The sequence below is a fragment of the Pelodiscus sinensis genome, chromosome 18, assembly GCF_049634645.1.
Source record: "Pelodiscus sinensis isolate JC-2024 chromosome 18, ASM4963464v1, whole genome shotgun sequence".
In the NCBI taxonomy this organism is placed as follows: Eukaryota; Metazoa; Chordata; order Testudines; family Trionychidae; genus Pelodiscus; species Pelodiscus sinensis.
The window spans coordinates 12,502,664-12,520,664 of NC_134728.1; the positions used below are offsets into that span (position 1 = coordinate 12,502,664).

Here is an 18,001-nt window from a genome sequence, read left to right on the forward strand (position 1 = left end):
AGGAGCATAAGCTTTCGTGGGCAAAGATCCACTTCGTCAGATGCATGTAGTGGAAATTTCCAGAGGCAGGAATAAATATGCAGGCCAGGATCAGGCTGGAGATGACGAGGTGGATCCAATCAAGGAGGATGAGGCCCACTTCTAGCAGCTGATCTGGAGGTGTGAATTCCAAGAGAGCAGAAGCTGCTTTTGTAGTTAGCAAGCCATTCACAGTCTTTGTTTAATCCAGAGTTGATTGTGTCAAACTTAAAGATGAACTGTAGCTCAGCAGTTTCTCTTTGAAGTCTGGTCCTGAAGTTTTTTTTGCTGCAGGATGGCTACTTTTAGATCTGCAATTGTGTGTCCAGGAAGATTGAAGTGTTCCCCTACAGGTTTTGGCAACATACAAAAAGTGGGCCTCATCCTCCTTGATTGGATCCACCTCGTCATCTCCAGCCTGATCCTGGCCTGCATATTTATTCCTGCCTCTGGAAATTTCCACTACATGCATCTGACGAAGTGGGTCTTTGCCCACGAAAGCTTATGCTCCTACACTTCAGTTAGTCTATAAGGTGCCACAGGACTCCTCGTCGCTAGTCCAATTAAGTCAGAGAAGAAAAACCCTCTCTTTCCTCCTCCCCTGAAACTGCAAGCATAGTAAGCAGGAAGTACAGTAAAGCTCACGAAGAGTAGAGGTAGATAACGCTTTCAAGATCAACAGGGATGCCTCTACACTGAAACATTTAATTTACTCTCAGCAAACATTAATATAGTTTCAAGCTGCAAACCTGGAAGAAGAGTACTAACTGTATAAGTGAGAGTCCAGAAGCCAGCAGAAGACCTTAGAGTTAAAGTTACATCATTGTACCTCCCCAAGTCAATTTATGTAATATACTGTATGGTGCATGTGCAGGATTGAGGGGGGGAGAGGGAGAGGGAGAGGGAGAAAGGCAGAAAGGCAGAAAGGCATTCAGGGTACATTAAACATTAACCTACTATGGGACAATGCTAAAAAGTTTTAAATAGTATAGAGCTTAGCAGCTGGACAGGCATAAGAGAGATACTATTCTCTGATGCCTAGACAAAACAGTGAAGTGTGGGCTAAAAATATGACTGATTAGAGAAGGGATAAGGCTTCTTTCACAGGGATGGGAGTGGCAACTAGAAAAGCACCTCTGCTCTACACTCATGAGTGGGCTCTTCTTGGCTTGTAAAAGAGCTAGTTTGCACTTCCTAAAATCTCTTGCTTTTCAGCAATATCCAAGACCAGAAGTAACACCATAACATCTCTGGAACCCTCCTCCACTGAAAAATTGCTGTTTTCTCCCTCAATATAGAGAATCAATTTTCCTTTAAAAAAATAAAACCCCCAGAACTGTAAAAGGAGAAACAACGTTGTTCAGAAATAAGACCTGCCAACTCCTCCTATTTTTCCACTTTAAAAAAAGAGACTAGAAGGGCCAAATTATTCTACTTTTTAATTTCTAAAAGAAGGGTAAGTCAATCTAGTCCAAGGGCAGGGCTTAGTCTTTCCATTTTGGCAAGCTATGGGTAGGCAGATGGATTCAGAGAGAAGAAGCAGAATGTAAGCCCCAAACCCAGGAAAAATAAAGCTCAGTTCCCACACAAATTGCCAGCCTGAATACCAAGTACAGAAGGCCCACCCCTCTATGTCATGTTAAGTGCCATTGTGATGCTGTGCAAGCAGGCACGCAGATAGAAAGACCATGCAGGTCTATCTCCCCACTTCCTTTGCACTGCCGAGAGGACTACAGCTCTGGCTCCAAATTAGGTGTCTGAAAGGGAGGAGACAGAGTTTACCCCCAGAAATGCTTAAAAGAATCCATGGAGGTGGCTGTGGCTGCTATGTTAGACCACTGGCTGGAACAACGACCACGCAGGGGATGAATCACAATCTGCCCACTCACTGAATGCAGATGCCATCCTCTCAACCTCCTTTCTCCCGTGTGGGCTTTATGCAGGGATTGTACAGGGATGGATCAGGTTCACCTCTGACATGCAAAATTTTGTAATGCCAAATAAATCCATAAATTCCAAGTTAATTTCTTCACTATTACTTTATAGTGAAACTAAAAAGCTTGGTTTTAAAAAAAAACTTAGGAAATGCCAAGCATTCTGTACCTTGAAAACCCTTTTGTACATTAATATACTATCGGCAAGAATGCAAATATACTTATTACTAATATTTTATATCACCCCGTGCCCCTAATTTCTTTATTTTAATGATAAAAAAGTATTAGAGGCACACTGTGATTTCAAAACAGAGTTTATTAGGAACATTTTTCCTTTGGTTCCATGACATTAAAAATACTCAATAGTTCAGTATCAGAAAACACCAAAAAGGTGTTTAACAAAGGACAAAATTCTTTATAAAAACAACTACCAAATTGTTGCAATAAATTCTAAGTTAAAAAAGAACATGAACTTTGACATAAATCAAAAACAAACTGAACAATGAAAAATTGTCTAGAAACATTTCTGTAATTTGTCACCAATGGTCAATGAACTATACTGTAAAAATCTGTATTCCAGTAGAGGGATCAGGATAGTAAAACCATTAAAAGCCATTCCTGCCTTTTCTCCCACAAAGCCAATGTCAAGCAATCACGAATTACTGGAAAAAATAATGTACAGAGTTTTCATCTTAAGTAAAATATAATTTCAGTACAGAGCAACATGACAGACGGAGCACAAGTTCCTAATTTTATCTACTTCTGCTAGCAGAAATAGCAAGGTAACCAAGCACTAACAGAAAAAAAATGGTTTCTACTAGCGCTTTTAGTAAGAACAATACAAAGGGCAACACTTTAGAGCATAGTGTTACACATCAAATTAAAAAATCACAAACCCTTAAATATTTCTTGCTGTGTAGCAAATAAACTTACAAAGAAAACACCTTAAGTGATCACAATGGACTAGAAAAAAAAATCAGTATTTTAGAGAAGGGGGTCTAACTACATGTCAAACAAAGTCATACTAGATACCCTATTAAAACTTTAAACTGGTTTCTTAAGATCCGGAACAGTGCAAAAATCATGGTAAGTAGTCTTTATAGCAAGGATAATTTTAGATTACTAGTGGTCTGAGATAAACAGAGACATAAAATCATGCTGTAGTTTATCTAATGCTCTTAAACTTGTGAAAGACCCAATCCTAAAGACACAATCTCAAACACTCCTGACCTCCGATTGCATCACATTTCATATAACAATTGTTTACCCAATCACAAAATCTTGCTTTTGATTTCTACCAAAAGAGAACAGACTTCTATATTAATAGATAGTACCTTTTAACCATAACTCTTTCAACCATAACTCTTCCAAATGAAAAAGGTTTCATTATAAACTTAAGAACTAGATATTCTGGTGGTCTCTTCAGCCCTCAACTCTAGAACTATGAGTAAAGTACAAGTTCTTTATACAAAATAAACAAATTTAGTAAAACCACCAAACTTTGGAATTATGCTATGAGTGAAGAACTGCAAATTTGCCTCCAGTCTCTTAATATGCATATAATTATTATATGTGGTAATGTTAATTATGGAACTAGAGTGATTCCCATTCTGAAGTGAGCATGAATGGTGCATCAAGTCCCAGCTGGCGGCTCTACGTCCTTCTTTTCAGCTACTAAATTGTATTAGAATATGACAAAGTAAAATGTTCCCCACAGTACAACTTGTCTACATAAACAACAGCTGTGGACTCAGGGATTTTATCTGACTGTCAGTGGAAAATGATGTGGGGACCAAGTGATTGTTACTGGAAAGGAAAGAGGTTGGCCTTTGGACGCACTATTAAGATCTAGTTTATCTCAAGAAAAATTGAGTCCCCCATCAAGAGCATTTTAAACTATCTCCAATGTTTGCAGTACAGTTTTTGTTTAACATGTAAAGACTACCAATAGCTGTGTAATTTTGGTGGTCCTAAAAGTGGCTAATTTAGGTAAGCATTTACAGTGAAATCTATTATTTTCATGGGACAGAAGACATCAGGAAACAAGAGTGCTTTCTATCATTTGCAAATACTAAGAAAATTATAGCTATTGCTAATGTATAGCAGAACAAAAGTACTACTTACTACTGCGCACAGTCAATCAATTGATACTCATTAGACCTCTCGTAGCAGGCTTTCACACCTTCATCGTGCCAAAGTGTTTTTGTATGTTCATAGAACTCCTGAAAGCAAAAACAGAGAAGGGAAAACATGTCAGCAAAGAAAAAACAATTATGTTTTATAATTACGAACAATTTAACATGCTTGGTGCTAAATTTAGAGCACAGTTAGATTTCTGCACCACCTTGAGTTTATATAGTCTGATACACAGGCTCTGAACCGTTGGGTCTATGTCCAACTACACTGTAAATCAGGGGTCACAAGCTCCCAGCCTGAGCGATTGTGCAATCTGGACTAGGACTCCTGGCAGGCCGAGGGAGGGGTGGCTGTCTGTTACTGGCCCCATGTTCTGCTTTCTCACCACTGTCCTGCCCTCTCCCCCCATGGCACCTTGTCCCCCGCACACACCGCTTTGGGGATTGCAGGAAGGGGGGTAGGACTGGGATCGTGCAGCAGCAGCAGCAGCAGCATCTTCTGCACTCCCCATAGCGACATGAGCTGCAGGGTAAGTGGAGTGTACTTGGTGGGCACACTCACTTCACTGCACTCCACTTCTCACACAGCTCCTGCTACCACATCAAGTGCAAGGGGACGTGACTGCTGCCACTGTGGGGTGCTAGGTGCCCGCCCTATGTTCTCCAAAGTCATGTGCTGGGTGGATAGGGTATCCTGGGGGGAGAGGATGGAGCCATGGCAGGAAAGGGCAGGACTTGGGGTCAGTAATGGACACCCTCCCCCAAGAGTCCCTAGCTAGATTGTGCAATCGCTCTGGTCGGGACTGTCCCACGGTCCAGAAGTTTGAGACTCCTGCTGTAAATTCTCTGGGCATAGATCACATTTTCATACACTTCCAGCTTTGAGCGTGCTGTTGGCATCTTTCACTTAGTAGCGATCACTCTTTGACAAAAACTGCTCCTCAATTTCTCTTTTGCACCAGCTCTTGATATTACCTTCTCTGTGTTAGAGGCCCCATCTTCATTTCTGGGAAGATTGATGCTACGGCGGTCAATGTTCTTGAGTTCAATTTAGCAGGTCCAGTAAACAACTGCTAAATCGAATGAGGAGGGTGCCCCCATCGATGGCAGTAGTCCTCAATTTGTGAGGAGTAAGGGAAATCAATGAGAGTGTCTGCTGTGGAGATGGCGCAGAAGACTGAATTAAGGTATGTTGACCCACAGACGGAGCAGTCGGTGGGTGGGGGAAGCAGGAGCTGGTACACATAGGAAGACAGCTTTCAAGCTGCAGCTCCCCACGCATATTGCCTCTCACTAAGCCAACTGCCCTCCCCCCACCCACTGCTGCACGGGGGCTAGGGACAAGGCGGGAGCTGGTGTGCGCAGGGAGCCAGCTTTTAAGCCCGGTTTCCCATGCGTGCCAGCTCCCACAGAGTTGCCTACCCCTCTGCTGCCTCCCACATGGGCAGCAGTATGTGTGTGTATGGAGGAGGCAGACAGGAGCTGGTGGTCACGGGGAGCCAGCACCAAAGGGAAGGCAGCTTACATCAGCTCACACCTCCACCTCCCCCACTTGTAAATGTGTATTTGCTGAAAATTTCAGTGATTACATTTTTACACAAATAAACTCATTTTAATATTCCTAACACAGACTAGTTCATTAATGTTCACATCTACACAGAAGTATAGAGCCTCTTCTGGGCTCCAAATAACGGGTGATTGCTAGAAGGTATCTGCATCTCAAAATTAACTGGACTACAGTAATTACTCGTTTAACACGTGCCCACTTAACATGTTTTTGCGATAGCATGATTTTTTTTAGGGAACTTTTTTTTGAATAACACAACTGTTCCCGATATAAAACGGTTTCCCCAGACGGCCTGTCACTGGTGGCTGCGTGGGGCTTCCCCCGCCTCCCTGCAAAGCGGTGGAGGGTTCGCAGCTCGCCGCGCTGTTCCCCGGCAAACCCCCCCCTTGCCAGATGCAGTGCGGGTCCCGGCAAACCCGTCACAGGGGCATTCTGTACTCCCAACCCAATCCCCCTCCCCTCTCCTCCTCTTCTCTTCCCCAGAGCCAAACACCTCCCCTCCCTGCTGTAACCCAGTCCCCTTTCTCCCCAATACTTATTTCCTGATCCCGGCTGCTAACAAGTGCAGGCTGGAACCGCAAGTGCACATGCGGCTCTCAGCAGCCCCACCGAGAGAGCGGCTGACCAGAGCACTTCTGGGTTCCAGCTGATGCCCTATTGGGAGTTTTAATATACTGTACTATATGCACGAGCAAATGAATACACTGTACATGTGGTCACAACGCTCCTCCGCTCACTCATGTGTTTATCTTGTGTTAACAAACCGCGACGTCTTGTACTGAATTGTTAGATACTGTACTGTATCTTGCTGTGTATTACTGTATCCCTTATCATGAGTGGAAAGCGTAAGGAAAGTGATACATCTGCTTCTGCAAGCAAGAAGCATGGAAAATCGTTTACATTAGAAGAGAAACCTGAAGTGATTAAGCGCACTGAAAAAGGTGAACGCAACTGTGATATCTCTCGCGCTTTGAATATACATTAATCTAGTGTGCGCACAATCCATGCCCAAGCTGAGAAAATTAAGGAAAGTTGCAAAAATGCAACACTAGTAAGTGTGAAGAAGGTTGCTCATACACGATCTAACCTAATGGAAAATATGGAGAGGCGATTGTCTATGTGGATTGAAGACCAAACACAATGGAAGATATCAGTGAGTTTGGCTGTTATTCAGGAAAAAGCCAAAGCTTTATATGATGCTGTTAAAATAGAATTGAATGAAACTGATGCCAAGTCATTTAATGCAAGTCATGGTTGGTTCAAACGCTTTAAAACGTGTTCAAACTTACATAATATAAAAATAACTGGAGAGGCTGCTGCTGCTGTCACGGAGGCTGCTGAATCATTCCCAGAGATATTTGAAGCTATTATAAAGGAAGGTGGCTATTCGTCTGAGCAGGTGTTTAACCTGTACGAAACAGGACTCTTTTGGAAGCACATGCCAGCACGCACATATATCTCTCGTGATGAGGCTTATGCACCTGGTTTTAAGGCTTTAAAGGATCATATCACTGTGATGCTATGAACCAATGCCAACGGGGAGTGCCAGCTCAAACTGATAGTAGTTCATCGTTCCGCCAACCCTAGAGCTTTAGCTAGCTATTCAAAGGATCTTCCTGGTTTTTGGAGATCTAATGTGACAGTATGGGTAACTGTAAGCATCTTCACAGACTACCTTTGCAATCGCCTAACTGCTGAGTTGAAAGACTACTGTTTGCAAGAAGATCTTGCTTTCAAAATTTTACTACTTCTAGATAATGCACCAGGGCATCCTCCTTGCCTTACTGGTCTGTCAGAAAACATTCGTGTGTTATCTTTACCCCCCAATACAACCTCGTTAATTCAACGTCTTGATCAAGGAGCGATAGCTGCTTTCAAGGCGTATTACTTGCGCCATACTTTTGCTAGGCTTATAAGGCAGACAGATAGTGAGAATAAGCCTACAATCAAGGAATTCTGGAGAAAATTTAACATTAAAGAAGCTATAGCTATTATAGCAGAGGCTTGGGAAGAAGTTTCATCGAGTTGCCTTAACGCAGTTTGGCGCCGTATATGGCCTGCATGTGTTCACGAGTTTAGGGAGTTTGACACAAATAGCTGAAGCTAAAAAGCAGATTGTAGCCCTAGCCCATGAAGCAGGATTAGAGGAGGTGGATGCTACTGATGTGCAAGAGTTGCTCGACTCTCATGGGGAGGAGTTGTCTATCGACGAGTGGAAGCTTCTGGAGGAGCAGTGGCTGGAAAATGAACCTGAACATGCCGAGCCAGTTATTTGAACATTATCAATGAAAGTTATGGCTGAAGCATTTAAGGTTATAAGTGATTAAATAAACATTTTTCATGAAAATGATCCTGACTGCAAACGGAGCTCAAAAGTAGCGAAAAAGCTTAGAAAGTGCGATATCTTGCTACCAATGAAAAACAAAAAGCAGGAAAGCAGCTCTTTATCAAAAGTTTTTTTCATGTTCAACCTAAAAGAAGATCATCTGATGAACAAGATAGCCCTGTTCCGTCTACATCGTCTAATGTTGATGTTGATGACTCAACACCAACAGAAAATTGACTTTGACACCACTACTTGAAATGCAACCCCCTCCTTTTCCATTATTTTCAATGGAAAAATTGACCCCGCATAACACGCTTTCACTTAACATGATCATTTTTTGAAACGTATCTACCGTGTTAAATGAGGAATTACTGTATATCAGGCTTCTAACATCAGTATCTTACAAAATAAAGGATTTAAAGGATTTCACTTTTTGCAACGTAACAGATTTATGGATTAAAAGCACCATATAGGAGCAATATATTATAATTATGCCACTTGAATACTATGTATGTGCCTAAAATGGTTTATAGTCAAACACATATCACAGAAAAGTGCCATACTTCAGTGCCATTGATATATTAAAAATACTATATGACAAAAAGATTTCTGCACAAGAAAAAATATGTTTCAGCTCCAGCAACTTTACGTGTCTGATATATAATCATACTTATGGCTTCCAAGCCAACAAAGAAATTTTGAATACATTTAAAAGAAACAAGCAACAGCGTAATAATTTAAGTACACAACCCACTGCACATTTTACAGTTATCAATAATCATAGACTTTTCTGCCTAACAGAACTTTAAGCATTTTAGATTTAATTTCCTTAGACTGGCTCACATACTATATTCCAGGTCAGTTTTCTGCGAGCAGAACTGTGTACGACCTTTCAAATAATCATTGCATAGTTGAATTTTTTTAAATTATATTTTCCCTACTTACTGTAAAACAAAGGAATTTCTCTGAAAAGCCCTGCCTTTTGAAGACACCTTTGCTTGGATATCTTTTTAGGAGCTCCGCTAAAGAAATGGCAGTTTGATAATAAGCAGAATATTTCTATTTCATGGACATACAGCACGATTAGCTTACACCTTCCCAGAAAGACACATCAGAAGTGCCTCAGATTCTGATACTATCTGTGTGTTAACACAACAGTAGCCATAATGCAAACGCAAATTCCCAATGTTTTCTTATAGGATTTCTACAAAGAAGTTCACCTTGTTGGTTTTTCCAGATGAATCCTCTTTCAACCAATGTGTTTTATTACTGCTGTAACCATACTAGTAGCCTAAAGATGATCTGCTGTTTGTTAGCTGGAAGTAGATTTAGCAGTCCAGATTTGCAGGAAAGATCAATTTGCAGAGCTAATCGGCACACATAATCACCCTGAATGTTTGTGCAGTTGTGGGCAAGCAAGATTCTAGAGTGTGACAAGCACACAATAACTACTGGGACTAATGAGTTCTTTGAGTAACTCTGCCCTCATTTTCACCTCCCTTTTTTTTTATATGAGGTAGGAGGTCTTTAGAGGGTATGGAACAGTGTATTTGGAGAATGAAATTAATATTTTGAGCTTTTAAGAGGGGTGACGTGTTCATGGAAGAAAAAGCTCAATTTGTCACAAACTAGAGTTATATCAAGGAAAGTCGACTTTGGGATTCTAAATGTTAACAATTTTAAAGGTAGGTTAAATTCAAAACTACAACTATGTTTCTTTAACATTAAATTAATTGATATTTGAAGAAAGAAATAATTTCCTTGCCAAGGAAAATGATGGAGGGATAGAAGTAGGATAAAGTTTCAGTCACAATTATGTGAAAAATCTATCTTGTCCCTTACTTCAGGGTAGTTTTATTTCTCTCCTCACCCCATTCATACTCCATTAATTTTCTATATCAGTAAATTCTTAATTCTTAGTCTTGGTTTCATTTCTTCTACCCCATGAGCTGCCCTCTGATTAAAACTTTTGTATTTTGTAGGCTTTTCTTGTTCTCATTTTTCTTTTTCCCCGTCCCAAATCTTGGAGTTTATTTTTAGTTATAAAGCTATTCACAGGGCAGTGAGGGAAAGAACGTGTTGTCCAAAGTCCCTGCTGCTCTGGTTACCTGAGAAGAAAGAAGGAGAAAGAAAAAGATCGATTTGCACTCCATGGAATTTTCTCATAGCTGAACTCTTATTGCCCCACCAGATTCAGGATAGCTAGCTCAACAGTCTGGTGTCCGTTTAGTATTGAAACAGACTTAAACTGAAGACAGCATCTGACAGGTCAATTATCTTCAATGCCCTAAAATGGTAAGTTTCTTTTTTTCTGATCTGAAATCAGCATAAAAATGAAGCAAAGCACAAATTAATAGAAAATTAAGCAATGCATATAGTAGCTTCCTCTGGTGCTAGAAATATATGTTGGCATTAGGAGAAAAGAAACAGCAGCTTAATGAAAAATATATTAGAACACTGAATCTTTGTTGCATCTACCCAAGATCTTCACTTTATGTTACAACATACTTTTGATCTTCTTCCCCCACTCTTGCCATCTCTCCCACTAACTTCACTTGTCCCAGAGTTTTGTTACCTTGATACATCTCTTCAAAACAAGAAACACCAAACTGAGGATATTTAAAACTACAACAATTTTACTACTTTTTAAAATTTTGTATTAATTACTTAGTTGCTGAATGATTTACCAAGGCTTTTTCAGTATGTTCCCTTCCAAGACTGTTCAGTATACTGTCTTTCTATGTATTTGAAGGCTGTGCCAAAGACTGCTCATTGTAGAATTTGTACTTTTTTTTTAATTGCAATTATGGACTGAAAGGACCAAAAGCTTTTTGAAGTTATGACAAAATATACACTAATTTATTTCTCACGTAAGAAGCTCCCATACTTATGGACAGACTTATCTTGCAACTCCAGCACCCCTGCCACCCTAAACTGTCATCCAGGGACATCAATGTCCCACTTTGGCTCACTTGAGTAAAACACAACCAAGTCTTACCTGTAAAATGCCTGAACCTTATACCTGTGGAACCTTCCACAGCTGAAGCTAGTTCGGTTCCTAATGGCTGATGTGTTACTCAGAGAGAGAAGAAATTCTTCCACCTCCCAAAGGCACCAAGAGTGAAAGACAATAGACTTCCTATTAATGATGATCTAAAAGTCAGTCAGTTTTAATACACGGCACTCTTCCAGACCTCTTTAACCCAGAACCCTAATGAGCTTTACAAACATTAATACATTTAGTCCCAATCCTTGTGAGGAAGGAATCAAGGCACAGACATTGGATACTTGCCCGAGATCCTAGAGGAAATCTTTGTCACAGCTAGGAACAGAACTCCTGGACTCCCAATTCCCATCCTGGTATCTTACTTTTTAGAACAAGTAGTTCCGTGGCACCTCAGAGACTAACCCCATCCCACAAGGCATAACAGGGCGGTCGACAAAGGCTTTTGATGTTGACCACGGAGCATCCAGACTACCGTGCTGAGCTGACCAACAGCTGATCGGCACAGCGTGGCAGCCATTTTGATGTAAATGAAGGGGTGATTATTTAAATCGCTGCTTTATTTTGCTATGTCTACAAAGCTCATCTACATCGGAGCCATGTAGTTGTCAAGTATGGGTTCTCTTGGCCAGGCCTGGCACTATAGCCGAGATCTACCTCAGCAACCTCACCAGTCACATGGATAGCAACAAGGCTTATCTACCAATAAAATGGAGCTTGTCAGAGTCCAGTACTCAACACCATATATGGGCATCACACCACACCCAGACCACACCCATGCCACTCCCAGAGCACAAACACCACCAAATATGGTAATAGGCAAGAACATAAAAACCTCTCTGCACTTAGCTCAGAGAGGACCCCCGAATATTGGAAGACAGAATCTGAGTCTGGCTTAGGATTGATCACCCAAAGGCCGCCTCCCACACACCAAATCTAAAAAGGGGTGTACGAATCTCGAGCACGCTCCGATTCCTTGTGTGTCTTTGTGTTGTTGTTGCTGAGTTTGTAAGTATTTAATCTACCCTTACTGTTGTTAAGTTGTTTAAAAGAGACAGGTTAGAAAATATATTGCTCTGTGGTAACTTTTACCCTTGCTATTGTCAGTGTTAAAGAAACAGTTTTTTTAAAATGTGTATATATTTGACTTAGCTGTAACTTAGGTAAGGTTTTAAAAATTGTTGTGTGACAAATATTAGGTAGTTGCTCATTTAAGTAGTTCAGTTTAATAAATCATTCCTTCTTTGATAAAACTTGTTGTCTTGCCATCATTCGGCATTTTCACTGGGTATTTGGCCTCAAGCCTCTAGGACTTCTGCCATTTTACCGAACCAAGCACCAACATTTTACCGAACATACCCTAACACAGCAATTAAGCTTATGTGAACAAAGTAAAAATAAATCATGAAAAAAATCTCACTCCTGGAATCAATTTTAAAAATGGACATTTTCCAGAACAAACCAATGTTGCCATGCCGAAAACAACAAAAGCATTTCATACTACCATCAGGATAATTTGGTACAGGACAGAAACGAGAGTTAAACACATAACTGAATATCACTACTCTTACAGGAAGGGGCTTAGGAGCAGCTTCTCTTGTCATTATGTTATAGCCGGGGGGGAAACAACACCAGGATCTTGCCGTACATCAGCTTTGAAGGCCACCTGAGCTCTAGGCTAGACAGAAGAAAGGCTCTGTCTGGACTTGATTGCCAATCAATGATGTGCCCTGCAACAGTGTCCTCACTGTTCCCAACTATGTCTCATGTTTCCAATATAACATTTGTGTCTCAGTAACAGGAGTAGGGTAAATGAGAGGCCATTTTTATTTTCCTTCCTGTCATAACAAGCAGGAAGACTAGGCCAAATTAGCAATAAAATACTGTAATACTTAAGATTAGACTTTTCTAGTGTCTGTCCTGCTAATCTGAACTGCACCTAGCAATGTTTATGCATTCTTTTTAATATGGTTATTAGCTGTTCACGTGGGAGGGGAAGAAATTCAAGCCCACATTCCCTAAACTTTATTGATGTTTCAAAATCAGAACATACAATAAATAGAGAACAACAGATTAGTGAATTAAAAAACAAGAATTGTTTTTGTTTTGTATAGATTGTAGCAATCTTTTGTTTTGAGACTATCTCAAAAAATCCTCAATCATTTTGGCCTTGATTTTGATATTGTTTACAAGAGTACAAAACAAGGATACTTCTTTTAAGGCAGGAGGACTAACATCAGTGTAAAACTGGTGAGAGATGAGAACCAGACACAAGGAGTATAATTGTGCGAAAGGACTTGCATTTAAAACAGCTGATTTAAGGGTTTGTCTACACGGTGGGCTAAAGTCGAATTAAGATACGCAACTTCAGCTACGTTAATTACATAGCTGAAGTCAAAGTACCTTAACTTGGCTTTTGGTGTTGTCTATACTGCAGGGAGTCAAAGGAAGAACACTCTTCTCCCGACTTCCCCTACTCGTGAAATGAGGGTTACGGAAGTCAGAGTAAGAAGCCTGTTATATCAAAATTTGCATTATTATTTCAAAATAACTTGAGTATAACTAAACCAGCAGCATGAAGGATGTGTCTAGCTAATGAATGGCTAAGAGAAAAAAACAGATGAAAACCTTAAGGTTCCATGTAAGTCATGGAGTTAGCCTGGGGAGAAAAACAACAGGGAAAATGTTTAAGAAAAATACACGTTTAAGAATTTTTGCTACATATTTAGCTGAAGAGAGGGCAAGAAAAAACCAACTGAAGTCAAGCAAATAACAGGGTTCTGAGTTTGAATAATTCTGATGTGTATCTTCAATAAAAACTCTGAAACAGGAACCAAAGTAGTCACCTACCACATTTTGTAGTAGGGAAGTCTGCTAGAAAGAACTAGCCAGGAGATTAGGGACGTTAGCTATCCGGTAACTGAATAGTTGTGTAACTGCATGAAATGTTCATGGCTATTCAACAGTTCCCAGGAGTGGGGCCAGCAGCCAGCGTGCTCCTTGTCCCACTCCCGTGGAGCCCCGGCACTCCATGCCTAGTGTGCCTCTATCAAGGCAGCAGTGTGAGGTGGCAGTAGCCTCTGTCCATGTGGGGGGGGGGGGGCAAGCAACCCACAGGCAGGGGCTGCTCCACGGGATGCAAAGCACAGGGAACTTGGACCCTGCATGGACAGGGGCTGTCCACAGCGAACTTGCACCCTACATGGACAGGGGCTGCTGCTGCAAAGCAGCCTCTGCCCATGGAGGGCCCAAACTCGCAGTGGACCAAGACTGCTCTGTGGGGTGTGGAGCAGCCTCTGTCTGTGGGGCACTCGGATCCCCCCATGGACAGGGGCTGCTGTTGTGAACCAGCCGCTGTCTGTAGGGCACTTGGGCCTGCCACAGACAGAGGCTGCTTTACTGCAGCCTCACCTCCCCTAACCTCCCTCCCCTTCACAGCCTCTGACAGAAGCAGTAGTGTGGGAGGCAGGCGGCTTTTAAGCCAGATCCCCCCAGCACTGGCTCCTGCTTCCCACCCATCCTCTGACACTGTGGCAGCAAGACTGTCAACTGTAGTTGACAAAATCAACCTATATGCCTAGGCTTACCGGTTAATTGTATAGTTGAGTACACACTGACATTCAAGGAGTAATCTCCTGTAGGGATATCTATTTCTTGTTTCCTATAACACGGATTCATTTGTTGGCACATGCTAATACAACATATTGTATAGTTGTGGAAATTAAAGTTTTTTTCTGCAATATATAATGAAACACTTAAACTGGACTAAAAACAAACCTGAATGACATTTTAATGAGATGAGACCTCATAATTTATAACATCTAACACTTTAGTCCAAAAGTTATCCCTATCATTGAACAACCATTGTAGTGTTACCTGTCTGATAATAGTTTTCTTTATCCCATGTCATTTTCCACTAAAATGAATTAATGGTTGCACAATACACATCCAAACTGTGGCTAAAATGGTGTAAATAGTGTTTCAAAACCACTGCTGACAACATGGCACATCTATGCAGGGTGAAGACAGATTCCTCCTGAAAACCATGGGTGTAGGATTTTTTTTTAGAGGGGAGGGGGGCAGAGGAAGAGAGAGGGTTGGGGGAGCATCGCTCACCCAAATTGAAAGCCTCAGGCATATGTGGAATTTGTCTACCCCACATGCTCCACTAGCCTTACTGGAGCTGTCTTTTCCCCAAATACAGACGTTAAACTACATCTACACAGCAAACAATGTTAGTATAATTCTAGGGAGGAAAGAAAAAAAAACATCCCCAAGGTGGAGAAGAAAACCATGTTAGCATGACACTGACTATAGTGAAGATAGGGCCTGAGTTGAAACTTGATGTTGGGCAAGAACACGTGCAATCTTGCTCTAAGTTTGGGCATACTTTTAAATCAACAGGCCACATTCTCTTGAAACTCTAGATTATGCATCAGTGCACTATATGGATATGCCTTAGGAGTGTTTGCTTATGTCCTAGAAGGGTTAGAGATCGCATCCCATTCCTTACACATAGCAAATGTGTATTGTGGGGGGAAAAATGCCCTTTCCACCCATCTAATGTTCATTATATGCACACAATATTTTTTATCAGGCGGGATCTAGATCGGTGGTATCCAACCAGTTCTGAAGCAGTAGCCACTATTAACAAACTAGCCACACTCAACCAGCCAAATAAAGACATGTGGCTAATGTGTTGGACAACACAGATCTAGACCAATATTTATAGCAAATGTAGGTGGCTCTCTTTCAAAGGGAGCAATGGGGAAAGATGTACAGTCACTACTAGAAAAGAGCCAAGACTATCAATGAGTTGCTTAAGAAACAACAAATAAAAGATGAAATTTCCAACTTGCAGGTCAGTGAAATCCAAACATATTATAGTATGGAACAGCAATATTAGAGAACCAAGCATGACTACTAGGTCTGCCTACTTGAAAGTAGGAATACAAAGCTGATAGATTTCTTAAAGCAACAAACCCCGAAGATTCTGAAGCTAGTACAGAAGGTGATAAAGTAACATAATAATATTTAAGATTCCTAATTTACAAGACAAAGAAAAATACTTACCGTATATACTCGAGTATAAGCCGAGTTTTTCAGCACATTTTTTGCGCTGAAAAATGCCCCCCTCGGCTTATACTCGAGTCAGCGTCTCAAGAACTGAGGCGGGCGGGCTCAGCGCGTCTCTGCCGCCGGCCGGGTCTAGCCGCGTGAGCCCGGAGCTCCGGCCCCGGTAACCGAGGCGCTCGGGGCGGGGGGCGCTGCCGGGAGCGGGCTGGGCTCCGTGTGTCGGGGGCCGTCGCTGCACGGGGCGCTCAGAGCCTCTGCCGGCCGCTTGGGTTGCGGGTGCGCCCACAGGTGCTGCTCGGAGCCAGCGGCCTCGCTCCGGGGCCGCCGGCAGGGGAGGCTCGGGGAGCAGCCGAGAGGGGCTCTGGCCTGGGAAAAGTCCGGGCGGGGGCGGCGGGGGCTGAGCTGGTTGGGCCGAGTGTCCGAGCATCTGTTCCCGTGTGTGACTGGTGCTGGCGCTGGGCGCATTCTTGCAGGCGGCCCTTCAGGGGCTCATTGGATTGGCGGGAGGACTTTGAGCGGGAGTTACGGTATTTTTGATACCATATTGTTTTTGTTGACCCCCTTTTCCACTTACAGAGCTAGGTTATTGTTTTTCTTTGAAATAAATATTCATGTAATTTTATTGGTATCTATCTTCATTTTTTACATTTACCAGTAGCTGCCTCATTTCCTACCCTAGGCTTATACTCGAGTCAATATTTTTTCCCCAGTTCTTTGTGGTAAAATTAGGTGCCTCGGCTTATATTCGGGTCGGCTTATACTCGAGTATATACGGTAACTGCTTTTGTTTTATTTACTAGGAGAGGCTTTATTCCTCTAGGAACTGTGATGAATTCTCCAATACAATGAATCAATAAGCAATAGTTTGTGCCTTCATATATTTGTTTAAGGGAGCTAAAGCATTCATGGAGGGAGGGGGCGCAAGGGAAGCTATAAACAAGTGAGACAAGGAGTTACTCAGTAGTCAGTAGCACAGAGTCCAATCAAGTTAAAATCCTCTTGATAATGGAGGGTTTAGACAAATGTTTAATATATTAAATAATGGCATCCAGGTGAGCTAGTGTCCTATAAATATCAACCGGAGAAAGTGTTAAAGATTTCAGAACACTTGAAGTTGAATGTGTCTCTCTCTCTCTTTTAAAAAAAATATATAATCCTCAGGAGACAAAGTCCAGGCCTGGGAAAAAATAAAAATCCAAGACCATGCTCTTGAGAGACATTTTAAGGATAAAGTATTAGAAGAAGGGACGGGACGGGACGGGAAAGAAAGACTGGACAAACCATCTGAAAGACTTTGTTCCCTCCAAATACATAAATACCCATGAGACTTTTTAAAATGCAAGTTATAAAGCAGTGTTTTATAGACATTGTGATAATGTTGGTAGGGTAACTGAAACAATGACACCGCATTCACACAAAAATGGACCATAGACATGTATCGTTACCTTCTCTTTGTAAACTATAATGTAGGGTGGATCTGACAGTAGAAATGCTTGTGTACTGATTCCAGCTAAAGTCAATGTTACTTGAAAAAAAAAAAAAACGATTAAAAAGGTGTGTGCAGCAATTGCATAATATTGTGGTTAGAACTAGGATTCAATTTCATTAGGACAAAGTTCAGTGTCCCATGAAACTACAGGTTTCATAATAAGAGTTTTAAATAGGTCATCCCCTAGTAAATCTAGTGATTAAAGGTCAAACAAAATTACTCTCTGAGCTGTAAAACCATATCTCAGGAGGCATTACTCTTCCAGGCTGTTTAGTTTTTAAGATATAAAAATAACCTCAAAATCTTCATTGCAAATTCCCTTACAGCCAAGATCTATAAATTGTGGCCCTGTGAAGTTTACTTTTGTAAGAGTCAAGCAGCACTGCTGCATTCCATTTACACCTGGGTGGAAGAGTTCAGAATGCTCGTTTGGCACCCTGGCACATTCCAGC

General features: G+C 41.5%; 1 protein-coding gene across 4 annotated transcripts in view; it reads right to left on the reverse strand.

Moving 5' to 3' along the window:
• Nucleotides 1–18,001, reverse strand: part of GNAS (GNAS complex locus) — a 270,305-nt gene that overhangs the window by 50,191 nt on the left and 202,113 nt on the right. For all 4 annotated transcript variants that reach the window (XM_075901129.1, XM_075901130.1, XM_075901131.1 and 1 more), the window contains one exon: nucleotides 4,077–4,174. In XM_075901129.1, the coding sequence (XP_075757244.1) occupies nucleotides 4,077–4,174 (98 nt within the window). The remainder of the gene's footprint in view (nucleotides 1–4,076; nucleotides 4,175–18,001) is intronic.